This window comes from Crinia signifera, chromosome 3 (assembly GCF_055691185.1).
Source record: "Crinia signifera chromosome 3, ASM5569118v1, whole genome shotgun sequence".
In the NCBI taxonomy this organism is placed as follows: domain Eukaryota; kingdom Metazoa; phylum Chordata; class Amphibia; order Anura; family Myobatrachidae; genus Crinia; species Crinia signifera.
This window is the reverse complement of record NC_139219.1, coordinates 82,992,307-83,010,664: the sequence shown is the minus strand read 5'-3', so window position 1 is coordinate 83,010,664 and position 18,358 is coordinate 82,992,307. Positions and strand designations below refer to the sequence as shown.

At 41.9% G+C, this 18,358-nt stretch overlaps 1 protein-coding gene across 2 annotated transcripts in view; it reads left to right on the top strand.

Annotated features, from left to right (window-relative positions):
* Positions 1-18,141, top strand: part of TTC27 (tetratricopeptide repeat domain 27) — a 414,154-nt gene extending 396,013 nt beyond the window's left edge. Inside the window, exons 20-21 of one of the 2 annotated variants that reach the window (XM_083176116.1) lie at positions 11,232-11,332; positions 17,966-18,141. In XM_083176116.1, coding sequence (XP_083032242.1) covers positions 11,232-11,332; positions 17,966-18,085 — 221 coding nt within the window. In that variant the 3' untranslated portion in view covers positions 18,086-18,141. Of the gene's footprint in view, positions 1-11,231; positions 11,333-17,962 lie in introns of both variants that reach the window. The other variant, XM_083176115.1, reaches the window with a different exon arrangement.
* Positions 18,142-18,358: the final 217 nt, after the last annotated feature.

Here is an 18,358-nt window from a genome sequence, read left to right as displayed (position 1 = left end):
GTAAGTACACACTAAAGAGTAAAAAAAAAAAAAAATATGACTGAAATGTGAAATGGTGTAAAATGTTTCTCTCATCCAAGGTGATGGGGCATGTTGCTTTGTCACCCAAAGTGCTGTTAGACTGTAAGCTCGTTGTCTAAGATGAGTGGCAGCTCAAGAGTTGGGGCTGCAGCACATTCCAGTATTTAAATAGGGAAGCTGCACCAACTGCCAATGGGTCCTGGCCAGCGTTTGAGGTGTCAGTTGGTGTGGCTCCTCTATTTGAATATTGGACTGCACTGTAGCCACCACTGCTAAGGACATGGGAGTCTATGTACTATGCCTTAAAGGCATGTGTGCTAACCTTTTGTGCTAAGCGATCTAGGGTAGGCTATTTCCCTTGAACTTCCAAGTGTCTAGCGTGCGGGACCACGCATTGCCATTGCTATGGGGTGTACACATGGAGCGATTTGTGCTCTAATTAGATTGCTTAGAAAATAGACAAAAATCTCCCCGTGTGTATTCCCCTCTCTCACAGAGAGAGAGAGAGAGAAAGTAGAGATACAGTTCAAGTCAATTGGCTCCTAACTGCCATGTTACTGGTTTTGTGTAAAAAATGACAAGTAGGAGCTGGTTATTTTCTCCATCCCCTTAACACCTTGACTAGATTGTTTTCTTCTTGGATATGTAATTTGTAATATTTTTTTGGGACATGGTTATTGAGTTTTTGAAAGTTAAGCCATCACAGGAGACGGAGCATGATTGCTCCAGACCCTCTCCTATCTATCTCATGTAGTATGACACTCAGCTAATGGCTAGGGGCCTGTGGAAGCTAATTGTGAGGCACATGGTGACATCTATAAGCACTTCATCATTTGCCCTGACAGTAAGTGGGACAACTACACCAGCTCCACTGCGTACCTTTTTAACACATCCCAACCCTTTACTTAATGGTGGTTAATGCAAACCAGTGGCGGCTGGGCAACTCTTTTACTGCAATGGTGAGCTCTATGAGAGTTTGGACACTGAATGTTATCTCTGTAAGGAGGCTACACTTTATGCAGGACCTCTCTTTGGGTCATTTGTAAACCTCAAGAGGTGTCACCCACATTCTGCTCCCTCCGAACAACACCTCCTCACACCTCTCACAGGCATCACCTCTTCCTGTCTTATAACCAGGGTAGGCTCCAGAGGGGTCTACACTGCAGTTCACAATTCCAATAGGGGAGGCACAGCACTTTCCAGTAACTGCCATTCCCAACTGACTCACTGGAAGTGGGTATGGCTCTCCTTTTTGAGTTTTTGAGCTCTGGAGCCACCACTGCTTATAACCCACTTTCCCTTCATTCATATTAAGAAATGTTTAAAGATCATAAGTTATTCAACCTTTATACTACCACGCTCCTGTACAACAGAGGTATACAAATAAGTAAATATACAAGTTAAGATGGGAAGAAGGATATGGAAACTGTAAATAGCAAAGGACATCAGTTAGTGTGCACTGAGGAAAGATTAAATTTCTGCAACGTCGGACTTTAATCACGGTGGCTGCAGTGTCTACGAGTGCAGCCCCTGTTTTGTATTTACATCTTCCGCTTGTTGGAGGGCACTGTTCTGCTTACATATATTTGAAAGAAGGGTTTTTGGGGGGAGCACCTTATGATTACAAAGATTTGAAAATTCCATTTATTCAGTTATGGTAAAACACTTCAAATTAGTCAGATTTGGTAATCAATTAATTACCTAAGTACTCCAAAAATGTGAAATAGATCCAATTTGCCATTTCACGCCATATTCATTAATAGGCTACTTAATCTCAAATACACTAAAATTTCAGGTACTTGTTTCTAGCACGGCGCCCATCGTATCCCGTACTTAGTGGTATGCGATGTGATATTCCCGTTAAATTAACAGGAGTGCTTGTACAATGAAATATCGCATAGCATTGCATGCCAGCAAATGGCATGCGATGCAATGCGATTTTTAATTGTGCAAGCACCCTGATGGGTGCTTACAATGTTAAATACACCCCCATTGTCAACGCCACCCCCACTATCAACGTCAACCCAAAGCGTGGCGAGCGGCGGCGGTACGCATCCTCCAACCTTTTCATACCCCCACTAGCCACGTCGGCGTGGAGTCGATCTTAGATAGTGTGGCGAGCAGACGCGGAATATGAGCCCGAAGCGTGGCCAGCGGATGCGGAATACATGTAAAGTAATCAGTGTCCCCTCGCGGGGCTCGCTGCGCTCACCACGCTTCGGGCTCGGTGGCTCTCTGCGCTCGCCACATTATCTAAAATGAACTCCACGCCGATGTGGATAGTGGGGGTATGAAAAGCATTGCATGCATCGAATGCCACTATATTGCATGCGATGCAATGCGATTGTATAAGATGCACTACGATCAAAATCGTGGCACAGTGCTAGGACACAAGTACCGAATTTCACATACAATTAAAAAGAAAACATTATGCATATAGATACTTATTCATAACATAACACTATCAAATATCAATCTTGAATATATCGAAATCAATCATATCCAAGCTACATTATTACATTGACATTAATCATTCATAAGCTATTACATTCTAGCACCACCTCACAATAGTGAATACTATAACTATATTTAAAAAATGGTCTATAGAAGTCCTGTGCCAACTGGCAATAAGAAAAATGACATTGTAATGGTTAAAAATAGGGCGAGAGCTGATGGTTTCAATCATTTAGTAAACATATTGATTTAATCAGAATCAACTTTATTGGCCAGGTATGCTTGTGTGTACTAGGAATTTGTTTCTGGTTTAAAATGTGACAGCCTGGTAGGTAACAAGAATAGGGATATATACAGACATACACTAGACACATGGGGGTTAGTTTGGGCTGTCCAGTCATTTGTTCATCAGGTGGACAGCTTGGGGGAAGAATCTTTTGAGGCTTCTGGTAGGCTTGACATGTATGGCCCTATATCGCCTTCCTGATGGCAGCAGGTTAATCAAGTCATGTCCAGGATCTAGCTTGTCCTTTACTCTCTTCATTGCCCACTTCTTTGCCCCGGACAGATACAAGTCCTGGACAGGGAGAAGGTCAGCCCCAGTGATCTTTTCTGCTGATCTCACCACCTTTTGCAGCCTTCGTTTAATGTTCTTGCTGGCAGATCTGTACCAGACTAGTATCAAGGAGCACAGTACAGACTTAACAATCGCGGATCAGAAGCTGCTGAGGAACTTTGAACTTCCTAAGTTGCATTAAGAAGAACAACCCCTGCTACGCCTTCCTGACAATGGCATCATGTGTTGGGCCCCCATTTAAGGTTCCCTGTAATTGTGGTCCCCGGGAACTTGAAGGAGTCCACTTAGGACACCACACATTTGGCAACCGTTAACGGAGATACATTCGCTGACTTATTCCTGAATCCACTACAATCTCAACAGTTTTGAGTGAATGGAGTTCCAGGTTGTTGCAGCTCCACCACAGGGCCAGCCGGTCCACTTCCCGCCTCTATGCCAACCTGTTCCTGCTTTTAATGAGGCTGATGGCAGTGGTGTTGTCTGCAAATTTTATGATTTTTACTGATTGCACCTCTAAGGTACAATCATTGGTGCATAGGGAGAAGAGCAGGGGAGAGAGGAGACAGGAAAGGGAAAATGGGTAACAGCACTAAATACCGGATTTAAAATGTTATTACGTTTTAATATTAATAATGTAATTGTAAATAGAAATATGTTTAGGTAGGATAAAAATGTGTAATTAAAATATAGCAAATGGAAAATATCACATTTTGTTGAGGTTATATTCATTCACTGATTCCACTTAATGACTGCAAGTTGGTTCTGAACCAAATGTCTGTTCCTATTGGGCCCAATAGATAATCCTGTACAGTCCATATCCAGGTTCCTCTGTTTCTTGTGTCGCCTCTGGGGGATAGCACACCCCTCTGTTCCTTCTGAGCCACAGGGGGACAGTCTCAACCCCTACCTCTGGAGATATCTGCAAGGAGAATTTCTGGCTTGTGGAAGCGGCTGGTTCAAAGGATGAAAAGCCGGGAGGGTATTTAACAGTCTGGAGCAGTACGGATGGTTTAATGGTTAGCATTACGGCAGGGTCCGATGTGAATGTTCAAATATCCTCTGTAAAGCACTACGGAATATGTATGCGCTATATAAGAAACTGTTAATAAATAAATAACAGTCCCTCGCTTTGTGGGAGACTGGCAGGGTTGGTATGGTTCAAAACACGGGCAGTGAGTTCAGCAGTGATAGTGGATCCCAGGGATGTAGGCCTTGACGCGTTTTGCTGCTTGGATTCAGCGTTTTCAAATGGTCACAGCCCTGAGGGCCCCCCCAGAAGATACATAATATCTTCCAATAACAATATATTAAAGCTTACATTAATCGTAATACAAGCTTAAAGCAATTGTTTTAAACTCCAAATATATAACAATCATTTGTAATGTGGATATTTGCTATATATTTGGTACAGGAGTTCTATAGACCATTAATTTTATATTGTTATACAGTAGTATTCACTATTTCCAATTGGTATTATAATATAATAGATTATGAATGACTAATTATCAATGTGACAATGTTGCATGAGTATGATTGATTTTGATATATAGTAGTAATACAACTATGTATGATTGTAAATCTTTCATCTTGTTATATGTTTTTCACTGAGAAAACCAAATATGCTTTTAAAGACACCCCTGAAAAAGTCACAATTGACGAAACGTGTTTGGCGATACGTTTATATGCGCAACGTGAGCGGGCAATGGTCAAGGACAACTGGAGGCTTTTAAAGACTTATGTTTAACATTGTTATGTCATAAATAAGAAACTATGTACAATGTTTTAATTGTGTTTGAAATTTTAGATGAAATACTTTATGCTATTCAAGAATATAGTGTAAAATGGTCAAAACCGCATCAATTCTTCTAGGTACACTTGCACACAGTCAAGTATTTTATATGATTATAGCCAAGTGTATGATTAATCAATGATAGATAAATAAATATAATTTAAAATATTTTTTAGGAGCTCACAAATGTTTGAACGTGTGTATTGCATTAACCTGTTGCAGTGATTTCTAGTTACTACAATAGGCTAATAAATGACCCGGACCAATACGGACTCTGTAACCTTTTCTTGCAATGTGCTGCTGGCTTGTGTCTTACAAAGTGGATTTGCTGCTAAGTATGTAATTAGATTGAGAATCCGGATGATAATGCATATGTTCTTGTTTAACTTGCTTGTACTAAGTTTGTTGTCATCTTTACCAGATGTTGTTATATGTATGCCCCTAAGCACAAAGCATTCTTCCCCACTTGTGGTCATGTGACACAGTGTACTTAGAATTTATACAGTAGACCAGGGATTGGGAACCTTCGGCCCTCCAGCTGTTGTGGAACTACACATCCCAGCATGTCTTTTTACAGTTTTGCTATGTGGCCATGCTGCAACGGTTGCAGGGCATGCTGGGATGTGTAGTTCAACAACAGCTGGCGGGATGAAGGTTCCCCATCCCTGCTGTAGACTCTCATTTCTAGGTTTTTTGTTTCTGACACAGCCACAGCTGACGCTATTTTAATAGTTACATAGTAGTTAAGGTTGAATAAAGACTCGCGTCCATCCAGTTCAATCTTGGTGTATTAGATACCTCCCTTTTTTTTTTTTAAGGACAGGGTATGATTATTGTTTGTACCCCTGTATATTTTTAACCAATAGATGTTTGTCCAACCTTATTTTAAATGTGTTTATTGTGGCAGCATACATTAAGTCGCACAGATTTCACATTTCAAGTCCAGCGAACACATGTTCAGTAGATTGTACTTCAAAATGAACAAATTAACATTTGTACTTATTCATAAAAAAATTGTCAAGGTTGTTTTTATTGCATAAAATGGAGCACTTATTCATAATTTTTTATTTCAATTTGACAATATACAACTTTTAAAATAAGAATTAAAGATGGCATATTTGGAGCTGCATATAAGTAGCCACAGTAATTAACCATGGGCTGATTGGTTGGCCGAGTCTATTCAGTTGTAGCCAATGGCAGCACTCTGGCTTTAAGGGAGGTTCAAACATCAGAGTTAAGTACCTATGGCATTAGACACTCACTCCTATGGTTGCTCTTCTAACTTTGATAACAGAGAGACGAGAATTGGCAAAGAGAGCTTTGGTAGTTTCTAATATAACCACCAATTGCATACAGCCAAATTTCTGTCCAACCAGCATCTGTGTTAGACCTTAATACAGAACTGTTCGTATTTCAAATCTCTAAAGAGTTTATTGGTTCTTCAATAGTCTTAGATTTGTAATGCACTTGATAATATAAATGACCTGCAGCTACTGCTTCTAATAGACCTAGCATACTAACATCACTTTAAACATGTGTACATTACACATTGGTGAAATATTTCCAATTACGTACAGATTTAAAATAATAGTGTGGTTAACTTCAAAGCAGCATACACTGGAAATCCTTAATTGCTGTCATTACGGTAAGGTTTAAGGGAACTGTCAAAAGTCCTAAGGGCCTTCTAGTCTTAAGGGCACCTCGTAAAGTAAAGCACACGTGCCCAAGACATGTGGTTTGCGTTAATCATTCTTCAAAAAAAAATGCAATATAACCTACATTTTCCTTCCATTTGGTCATTGACCCACTGGGAAGGAGAGATCTGCTCACTGTTTTAGAAATGAACTTGGAGATACAGTTTAAGCAGAATGAATTGTATTGATCCAGGATGTTTAGTATATCTCCAATCTTATAAAAGTCTTCTTGGCCTGACATACTGACACAGAACACTATTTTTTATCAGTAGGGCAATCTACTTGCCCTATCCCACACTGATTGGCATTGTATGCTGACTTTACTTTACCAGCTTAAAGGCATTATCCCTAGACTTAAAATATTTGGTGGACCGGTGTCCTGAGACATCATCGGGATTTTGGCCAATAATAAAATTCTGGAAACATAGACCGATTTTATTGTCCAATAATGAATAGTTCACCACCGTAGGACCTTCAGATCTGGTAAGCCTCATGTGTAAAGTCTTTTAAAGCCACACACACTAACCTGACATTTCTAACCAGAGCTGTGTGCTAAATATATTAAGATTGCCACAAGGGTAGGCGACATGTGGCACATTATCTAAGGCAGTAGAAGAGGTGCACGGGACGTGGAGGCTCACTCACGCATCTTGCAAAGCAGTGCGTATTGTGGCTAGATGTAGGAGGAGTCATCTCTAAATCCCAGCATGACTTGCAAAAGTTTTATCATTCCATAACAGCGTAGCTGTGGCAGGACATGCTGGGATGTGTAGTTGTAAAACAGCAAGAGTGCCACACATCGCCTGCACTTGGGTTATTATATGGTCAATTGACAAAGTACATGTAACATCACCTCGCATTAAAATGATGCCCTATTGAGTTTCATTTAAGTCATAAGAGAAATCCTTTGAATTCTGCTAGCAATAGTTATAGAATACAAGGGGCTACTTGTCAAAAAAGACAGGAGTCTGGATATAAGTCCTTATCATTGTGATAGTCAGGTGGAGGAAAAACATAATGGAAGAGATAAAAAAAGAAGTCATTTTGTCTTGGTAAAAAAAACTAAAGTGTCAGATTCTGAATGGCCGTAATCTCTGTTCATTGTAAGTGTCAGATTCCCTTTAATGTGGTTTTCAAAGAAAAAGTACAAAGTTTCCGTTATGGATTTCTTTCTTTCTCCTTCCACATTTTTCTTGCTTAATTGATTCATTAAAGCTGCTACCAGGCATCCTGTAATTAGTTTATGTCTTCCAGTTACTTCCTGCCCTCAGCCCGCTGCGTCAGCCACATCAGAAATATGCCCAGCTCTGGCTACAGACATTTGTGACTTATTCCACTTGACCTATGTCTCTGAAAACTATCATCAACAGAATAGGCATTAGCTAATTATTATATTCATTATAAGCCCCCAGAGCTGCAAATATGCATACAATAAATGTCAGCATAATGTACATGATTCATGTACTGTATCAGCACCTCAGCATAATGTACACGATTGATGTATCAGCACCTCTGCATAATGTACTAATGCATTCTCACACATGTTTTGTAAATATGTCTAATAATTAGAAATATTGTATAGTAAGGATGTGTTTGTTCTTACAGAGTAGGTTTCTAGACTCTTCAGAAGTTGATCCATTCAATCACTTAAACTTAGATCCATTTGTCAGCATTGACTTGTTTGCATATTAAGTAGAATATGTTTCTGGAATGATTTGCAACCCCTGAGCTAAGCTTTCCATATGCTTCTGTTAGTCTTGGAGCTCAGCATTGGAAATATTTTGCAGGACTACACAGTAGAATAACTATACCAAGAGAGCTGCACCGATGGCTCTGCTTCTATCATAAGACTGCGTATATTTTTACGCTGTTTACTGTCTTTTTTTTTCAAAGTTAAAATGCAGGGTTTCTTTTAAAAATACATTATAATATCCCTACAAGAGGAACTTTTATGCACATCTGGTGGTCATGTCCGAAGATTGCCACCATTTGGAAGGAGGTAGTAACCATACTCTCAAGCTTGTTTGGTATTGCCGTCCCCTTCGACCCCAGATATTTTCTTCTCCCCTCAACTCTTTCCACACACACCTTACACCAGAATAAACTACTTCACCACATCTCTTCTGCTATGACATGTCAAATAGCAGCCGATTGGAAAAAACCCTTCCCAGCCCCCCTTCAAGCAGTAACATCACGTATTTGGTACATTCACAAAATGGAATATATGATGGCTGTTATACGCCATTCTCTGAAAACATTTCATAAGGTTTGGTCCCCCTGGGTCTCTTCTCAAACCCCCCCCCCCCCCCCCATTTGATTTTTTAGAACTGGAGACCACCCCATCCTCACTTTCTCCCCTCCCCCTTTTTCCTTTTTTCTCTCCTCCCACACTTCTACTTTCCTCCTCCCTTCCACTCTCTCTCTTCTCCACATAACCCCCCCCCACACACACACACACACACATCCCATCCTCTTCTCTCTTTTTCTGCTTACCATTTTCTCACTTTTTCTCATCCACCCCGCTAAGACCCTCTTACTGGCAGCTAGCCACACTGCCATTGGCGGGCCATTTCTCTCTTTCATATCTCATTATATAAAAATGTTCGGATCACACATGTGTTAAACAATATTAACCAGTATTCCTATTTCTGTATTTTCTGTATCTGATAAAGTTTGTATCGATATGTGATCCTCCCATAAAAATCCTACAAGAGGGATTCTGTGCAGCTTTGGGAATTGTAGGCCAAGTTTCTGATTTACGCAAACAGAACCAAAAATTGGTGCAGTAAGTTCAGTTTAGTCAGCGCCGGCCTACCATTAAACAAACACGGATTGGTTCTTAGGGTGCCCATGGTTAGGCAAGCCAGCCAACCATTAGACAAACATAGATTGGTTCCTAGGGTGCCCATGGTTAGGAGAGGTGGCCAACCATTAGACAAACATAGCTTGGTTACTAGGGTGCGCATGGTTAGTAGAGGCTGACAACCATTAGACAAACCTAGAGTGGTTCCTAGGGCGCCCATTTAGAAGAGCTGGGCAACCATATATTGGTTCCTTGGGCGGGTGTGGTACAGGGGTCCGACAGTCAGGATCCTGACAGTCATTAGCCCGACATCCGGATCCCGACTGGCCGGACCCAGACAGCATGGTGAGCGCAACTAAGCCCCTTGCGGGCTCGCTACGCTCGCCACGCTGGGGGCACGCAAGCCACCTATTCTGTTCTCCCTCTATGGTGGTCGTGGACCCCCACGAGGGAAAATAGCCCACATCGGGTAAATGTCTGTCGGGACCCTGTCCGGTACCCCCTTGGGCGCCCATGGTTAGGAGAGCCAGCCAACCATTAGACAAACAGAGATTGTTCCTAGGGCGCCCATTTAGGAGAGCCAGCCAACCATTAGACAAACAAACATTGGTTCTTAGGGTGCTCATGGCTAGGAGGCACCAAAAACAGTCACATGTCATTCACCCAGTTTTTATGTTGCTGCACCTATACACAGAGAAGCATTTAGGAGGACAAACAGCCAGCAGCTACCAGGGATGTTTTTGGCTGCTACTTCTCAGTGTTAGTGATGGGTTTGGAGAATGGTGCAATTCTGTCACTGCAGGCAGTCCCATTGGGAAGTGTTTCTTCCCTCTGGGAATGCCAGACCAGGCTGAGATTAGCAGATGGCTGGCTTTCTGTAGTAAGCCACTGTCTGCCTTTCAAGCAGTCCAATCCGTCTTTTATGGTCTGCAACCAATGCAGTCCATAGAAGCTGGGGGGTTGTACCTGCTCAGTCACTCCGTGACATTTGTGCATGCATTGGTCCCGGCACCTGCAAGATCAGTTTTGCACAGGTGTCAGTACTCCGGGCTGGCTGCTGTCTCCTCTCCAGGCACTGCAGCCTCCCAGTAAAAATGAGTAGGAGGTGCCACTGACAATCCTTTATTTTGATCAAAATGTGGAACTTTGGATGAATAGTAATTAGGCATATTGGGAAAACTGGTGGTGATAACAGTTTGCTTGTGAGTCTGTTTATCATCAGGCCACACTTATTGCTCTCTGTTGATCAGGTGCTTTTTTGTAGAGACTGCAATGCATCCAGGTGCTCCCTGGTACAGAGACGCTGTCCTAGTTATCTGCCAGGTTGTGCCAGAACAATCTGATTTTTAGATCCAGAATAGATTTGGGTGTAGTTTGATCAAATCCATGGTGAGACATCTTGTGTCCTACATTTATTTTAAATGTTTGAAGTATGACTACTACTGTATATGGTTTACTGTGTTAACTTAAGCAGCCATATGTTACCCATTGAACTTGGTGAGATAATCACTGCAGATCTCCATAAACACTACACTGTGAGCAACATTTCACATCCTTTTTGCTTTGGTAACCTTTCTAGTTTAATCTATTATTTGATCTATGATTTCATTATTGTGTGACAATTAATATATTGTACGACGCAGATCAGGTACTGACAACACAATGCATACGCCATGAAGAATGCATGGGATTGAAGGGAGTCTGTCTGTTTTTAATGAACTTAGTAAGCAATTATCAATACAGATCCACAACATACATCACTTATATTTTAACATAATTCCTATTTTAGACTGCAGTAAAGTATAATCTGTATAAAACTGAATCCGCTTTTACCAATGTAAAGAAATACAACTTTGCCATACAATAACATTACATTTCTTTTACGTGTTTCAGTGGCAATTAAATGCAGCAAAAGCAAGTCCAATCCACAGGAAGCAGTGCAGACGTTGTCATCAGCTCGCCTTAACCTACGTGGCCTGTCCTCTAAAGCCAAGGTTAGTCATAGGGCATAACTTGTAGCCTTGACCTATTACAGACTAGAAGTTGAATAGGTCTTTTTAAAGAAAAGGTATTGTCCTGCCAATTGATTCATCCATATGATGACATATTTCTATACACTGACCAGAGGTAGAACTACCATTGGTGCAGCAGGTGCCATGCACTGGGGCCCCTGAGGACTAAGGTGGCCACTGCTGCCCCTGTCACCCTTTTGCAGTCACCCATTGTTTTTCCCTGAATAAAGGGCAAACATCTCTTTTGAGCAGATCTATATTGGTATAGATTATCTATTTTGCTTCAATGTGCGTCTTAGTCACAATGGCCCTTATTCTGATCGGTGCGGATATATCCGCGTGCGTTCGGCCCGCCGATGTTTTGTGTCTGCGCATGTGCAGAGGCGTCTCTGCGCATGTGCGAGCGGGGCGTACGGCCAAATCCTGCATGATATGTGAACACTCCGAACAGGGGGTGGAGAGGGGCGTGAAGGGCTATTTGGGCTCATTACCATATGCATACGCCCCGCGTTTCATGGGAGTTCCCATGAAAACGTTGGGCGTACATATGGTAATGCGGCCGTGACGCACATGAAGGGGGCGGACATATGACATCGCCGGATGTCAGCTGCCCGCCCAGATCCCTGCTTTTGCACGGAAAAATGCCCGTGTGGTCTGAGGTTGCGGGTGCTGGTGGAGCACTCGCTCCTGCATTCGATGGTCTGCGACCATCGAATGATGGGGGAGGTTCCCTTAGATGGAGGAGGTGTATTCCGTGAAAAATACACGTGCGGTCCGTTCGGCCAGCTTCTTACCGCATACGGACGGAGTTGGCGATCCGTATGGAAGGCGGGGTTTCGCACGCACGGTCCGAGCCGCATAATCGGCTCTGGCCGCACCGATCAGAATAAGGGCCAATTTGATAGTACCAATTCATGAGACTGCCCTGATTAATATGTGCATATATATATTTTAATATATGCAAATTTAAAGAAAAGGTTGCTAAGCTACACTGCTCCTTGCGTCTCACTCATGCCACATGGCATACTGTGTCTTATATCCTCATCTCCCCTGTGTCTTATATCCTCATCTCCCCTGTGTCTTATATCCTCATCTCCCCTGTGTCTTATATCCTCATCTCCCCTGTGTCTTATGTTCTCATCTCCCCTGTGTCTTATATCCTCATCTCCCCTGTGTCTTATATCCTCATCTCCCCTGTGTCTTATATCCTCATCTCCCCTGTGTCTTATATCCTCCTCTCCCCTGTGTCTTATATCCTCATCTCCCCTGTGTCTTATATCCTCATCTCCCCTGTGTCTTATATCCTCATCTCCCCTGTGTCTTATATCCTCATCTCCCCTGTGTCTTATATCCTCATCTCCCCTGTGTTTTATATCCTCATTTCCCATGTGTCTTATATCCTCATCTCCCCTGTGTCTTATATCCTCATCTCCCCTGTGTTTTATATCCTCATTTCCCATGTGTCTTATATCCTCATCTCCCCTGTGTCTTATATCCTCATCTCCCCTGTGTCTTATATCCTCATATCCCCTGTGTCTCTAAGCATCACCTCCCTTCTTTGTCTCTCAGATTTCGTACAATGAGAGCTGACCTACAGCACATGATTTCTTAAAAGTAGATTAATACCATGTTTATGTCCGTTATTTAAAAGGTCAGTGCCTTTACTAGCAAGACACGGCTAGTAAAACCATAACCTCTTTATAAGGAAGCAGTACTCAGTTTACCACTTAACATGTTGTAGACAGACCCCCAGAACAACTTGGGTTAAGCATACTTGATTGGAATTTTGGGCAAATCTGGTCAATCATTGTAGTTTATTGAGTGGCCCTGCCTCTGACTGTGATTGCACTCAATGACCAGTCTACACTGCTCACCATCAAGCCTTTCCCTTTGGTTTAATTAAAATGAAACAACAGGAAATTCCATTCTCCTAACCACTCTTAGTGGTGTTACCTAATTATGTGCCTGGAGTCAGTATGCACCTTGCAAACTTCCCAGAAAGCAGTTATTCATCACCAAATATGTTTTGCTTTATAGTAAAGTCTCTTTTAGAATCCATTATCAAATTACTGATTTACATCAAAAGTGTTTTAGTGGTACATCATTAAGGCTACAGAATCCTTCCAAATGGAGAAAGCTTTTTGATCATGAAGATAAATAGGTATGCCGTATGTATGAGTTAGTAATAGACTATTTTGTCACAATTCGGGAAAGTTTGTGTAAGCTTAATGTTGTGCTTTATTGTACCCTGAAACCTCCTCTTACAGATGTGTCCTCATTTTGTGGTTGTCTGTATGCCATATAGTGCCGTGATTCCCAGTACATTCAGCATGGTAGAGTTGCACAGGACCTCCCATGATGAGATGAGCTATTTGGTAAACTGTAACTGAAGCATCCTACATGGCCCATGCAGATTAGAAAGCAAAAGAGATGCCAAATTTGTCCCTAATATGATCCTGTATCAGGTGTGTGACACTTAAAACATAGTTTGATGAAAGCCCCATAACTAAACGTAACTTATGTGTGCTATAAGATCGGTGCAATAACTGGAAATGCATTTAAGCATAAGATTTATTTAATGGTATAGTAGGAAAATCCATCATCCTTTTAACTAAATCAGATGTAATGGACTATTGCAAGGGAGCGGCACTAGGTCTAGCACATGTTCCCAGTTGTCAGTTTGGATAATAATTTGGCTACATAATGACGGATTTAGTAATAGTATTTTGAGTGTTTGTGGATCTAGGAGCTGATAAATTTATCAAATAGCCTACAACACCAAAGACAGATTAGTCAAAGAGAGGTAGAGTACCTCTGAAACCCAACATTATGGAACTGAAGAAATAATATTGTAAGCTACAGTAGAACTCCCATCTTAGGGGGGTATGCAATCCGCCGACAGCCATGAACCTGGCCCATTTGCGGTCAGATTGACCTCATAACGATAGAAGGGATTCACTGTCCCGCCTGCCACTCAGTGCAAAGGGGGCATGGCCGCGAAAACGGAGGTGGATTGTCGATCTGCGGCTGGGATTGCCACAATCCACGGCTGTTATCGGCAGAACGGGCCCAACAGCTTCTGAAGTCGGGCCCGTTCTGCCATGATCCCGCATCAATGCTGTCGTTAAGGACAGCATTCAATAGGGAGCCACCACTATTTCCCACATTGTCCCAGTGTGGGACAAATGCCATGCAGTTTAGTTTTTGGTCAGGAATAAACATTTAGCCACTAGAAATGAATAGCGTTGGCTTCAGGTTCAGGAGACTGGGAATATAAATGTCAGGGCAAAAATATTGTTCTATATTATTATTTTTAAAGTCCACTCAACCATGTAACAAGTGCACAGCAAAACAAAGACTGATGCCACCCAATGCAAGTTCCTAGTCCAGTTTAAATGGGAATATCCTAGGTTTCTCATTTACCTAGAGCTATATTTAAAAGCTTGAGGTTGGTTTCAGTAAACAATAAAAATAACATTTGGAGTTGGTATAATAACTGTAGCAAGGAAATCATCTTATACAGTACATTTGACCTATTATAAATAAATAAGAAAGAGGCAAATGTTTCCAAGCCTGAAACATTAACTTCAAATAGATCAGAAGGGATCTTGATTCCTAAGTATAGCAATTTGGAACTGTATATAAATGTGAAACTGGCACATTTAAAAATAAAAATTACCCCAGTTTCGTTCGGTTAATGAGAAAACCAGATAAATGGTGAAAATTCTGAAATGTCTGAAAAAGGCTAGGGATTGCTTTATGAGGGTTGGCCTTTTAAAAAGAGTGGATCAAATGGAGCTGCCTGCCATGTAGTGTTCAACTGAAATGATCAAGGTTAAGGAATCCAATGTGAGATTAAATAGTAAAGTTGAAAGGTTTAACCCTGCCTCGTTCCCCATTGTAAGGAAAACTACTAGATTCCACCCCGACCACCTCTCTCTGCGGTTTGGCCAATTTATCGATGAGCAGTTGTTCAGTGAAAGGTGAACGTGTTACAAGAGAAGGAGATGGCTGCAGCAGCTGGTATAATCATCCTGACCAAGAAGCAAGAAGGATCTGGGAGAACAGATCTTCTTTCCCACCACTATCTCTGCTGACTTGAGATAGTGTGGCAGATCACTTCAGCTGACACCACTGATGTTGCAGCTGGGAATGGAGAGCACACTTAAGCCCGCCCACTGGAAGTCCACAGTTTTACTTTTTAAATGCTTGAATTCTTGCATTATTTCATATTAAATAATATCCATATATATATATATATATATATATATATATATTATTGAATATTTTAAACAATCACTCCATAAGCCGTTCAGCTTTATTAATTTGTATTTCTCAGACTGCAGCTAAGCATGGAATCCTAAATACAGTACAGTATGTACTTATATTATGGGTACGGAGCGTTCCAGGAACCCCTGACGTCAGGACTTCTCTATACCGACATTCCTACCATTCTGTTTCAACTTTATTCTAGTATAGATAATTTATAAGTCAGCAAATGACCTAAGTGGTATATTATGAAGGCCAGTTTATGTGTCAGCCGCCGAGCTGTCCTTGTTGTTCTATTTAACAAGAGGAAGTGAAAAGGAAAACATCCACATCAACACGGCTGTGTAGAGCCAGACGGCCCTTCCTGAATGACTTTGTCTCCATCTAAAATAAAAACGCTTTAAAGACTTTCATCTTCCAATTATTCCCACATACATAGAACTAATAATACAAGGAACATTTTGCGGTCTATTAAACCTCTTGTATTTGATTAAATTCAACAGGAGTTAATTACATCCTCAAACTCAGGGTGGGCTTGTCTTTTAATATATGTGGAGATCAACTCATATTTTTATAGACAATAAAAATTACTTTGGATGTCCCGCAGAAAGCGTGTGATCTATTTAGACACACGCCGCAGTGGCGCAAACAAAGAAGATTTAACCGTATATATAAAAAATCAAAGAGAGCACAAATGTCACATTTAAATTAAAAAATATAGCAGTTTATTGGTACCACATTGACAATACTTTATAAAATAAATCAATAATAAAGGCAGAAGCCTAATTCAGCTTAATAAGAACGCTAATGAAAGTGGGACATTGAACAGTGTCAATGTAAACTTGGTGCAACATAAACTCAGGTGCAACATAATGATCCAGAAAGAATAGCAGCAAACCTTTACTTACGGATGGATGTACAGTATACGTGAAACACCCATTTGCATTGCAGCGGGGATGTACGCGCGATGAGTGGGTCGGGCATTCGCTTGCCAAACGGGCACCATTAACCCCTTCACTGGTGTTTTTTTGGGGGGGGGAGCGCTCCCCACTGGGCAAATTTTTTATGGGGAGCGCTCCCTTAAAAAAACCCACCACTACCTCCCTTTGTCCGGGCAGCGCCGCTGCACTGCGCCCCCCGCACCGCGTCCCTGTCCCCGGCAGCCGGCTTGTCATAAGCCGGCGCCGGGGACTTCAATACAAAACCCGGAGGGGAGGAGGAGGGAGGAGGCGGCGCCGCCGCAGAGGAGAGGGAGCCCGGCAGCGCGAAGCTGCCTGAGTTCAGTGATTGAATTCAGCAGCGCTGCCCAGCTGTAAACAGTGGCAATCCCGAGAATTTTCCGGGCTTGCCCGTCTGGGCACTGAGGCACAGCCCGGAAAATTCTCGGGATTGCCACTGAAGGGGTTAAAGGGCTCACTAAGTTGCTTACCGAGCCTTATTGAATTAGGCCCTCAGTAAAATAGAGGTTAGGTTGACATGGGCAAGATTAACAGTCAAAAAGTCGAAATGGGGTTTTTTCTTTTCTTCCTTTTTGAGCCGACATGCTCAAAAAGAAAAAAAAAATCATGCACTACCATTCACTAGGGCCTGGTGGGAGAATAAAATAGTGTGCCAAACATAGCGAGGCACCGTGCCCAGAGCATGTGTCAACCTTGGCCCATGTCGACTTTCAGTCGTCGGACCAATGCACGTCAACCTTAGTGCTGTTGAACCTATAACCCACAGGGCAGGCAACAGGGGGGGTCAAGTGGTACACTCATACCGGGCCTCAACCTTGTGAAGGCCCCCAAGGCTCTGAGGGTCTGTAAGTATGACAGTGGCTGTGCATCCCTCAGTGTTGTCACCTGTCCAGCTTACCAGTACTAATGCCTTAAGTGACATCATGCAACACAGTGAACCATACAACGCACAATGCTGCGCCCTCCCATCTGCCCTGCACTATTATATTGCATAGTGAATATTAATTATCAAATTTTTTTCATAATAAAAACACATTCAATGTAATAAAAGTCTGGGTATGCAGTCAGGGGGCCCCAGAGATATCCGTGTACCGGGCCCAAAGATTTCTGTTGCCAGCCCTGAAGACTCGTACTCGAGGGCAATTGCCAACCACCACATATAACAAAGAACCTTCAATCACTTGCGTGGGAAACCATTTTGTCCCATCCCTTTTTAATAAAGTTGGTTCACCTGTGTAAGAAGCGCTCATACAGTATACAACACAGAATGACGTTCTTAAAGATAATTTTCATTGGGTTAAAAAATGATTGTTATATACATTTATATCTAGCTATTGCATTTCTCTAGTTTATTGTGTGTTTTATTTTCATTTTATGATTGCAGCAGCTTTATACAGATGTGGCAAGTGGAGAGGTGTCTGTGGATTTATCCGATGAGGTCAGAGAAATGGACATTCTTATCTCCGAGCTGCAAGAAAGCAGTAATCAGCTGCGGAATCAATATTGAGGAGGATTTGAATTTACAATAAAACATACTGTATAATAAATGCCGTCTTTATAAGAGCCCTGCTGTTCCCTGATTCTTATTCTCACTAGTGAGCTACAGGTCTGTAATCTGCTTCAGAGTCATGTGTTTGACCTATATGTAATGGTTTTGGACACCCTGGAATGACTACAATTTTATTATTTATAAGGCACTTATTTGGGATTAGTTTTACATGAGTGCATCAAGTAATTGGCTTGGGTCCTCTGAAAGAAACTGCTGATGGCTGGGAAAGCT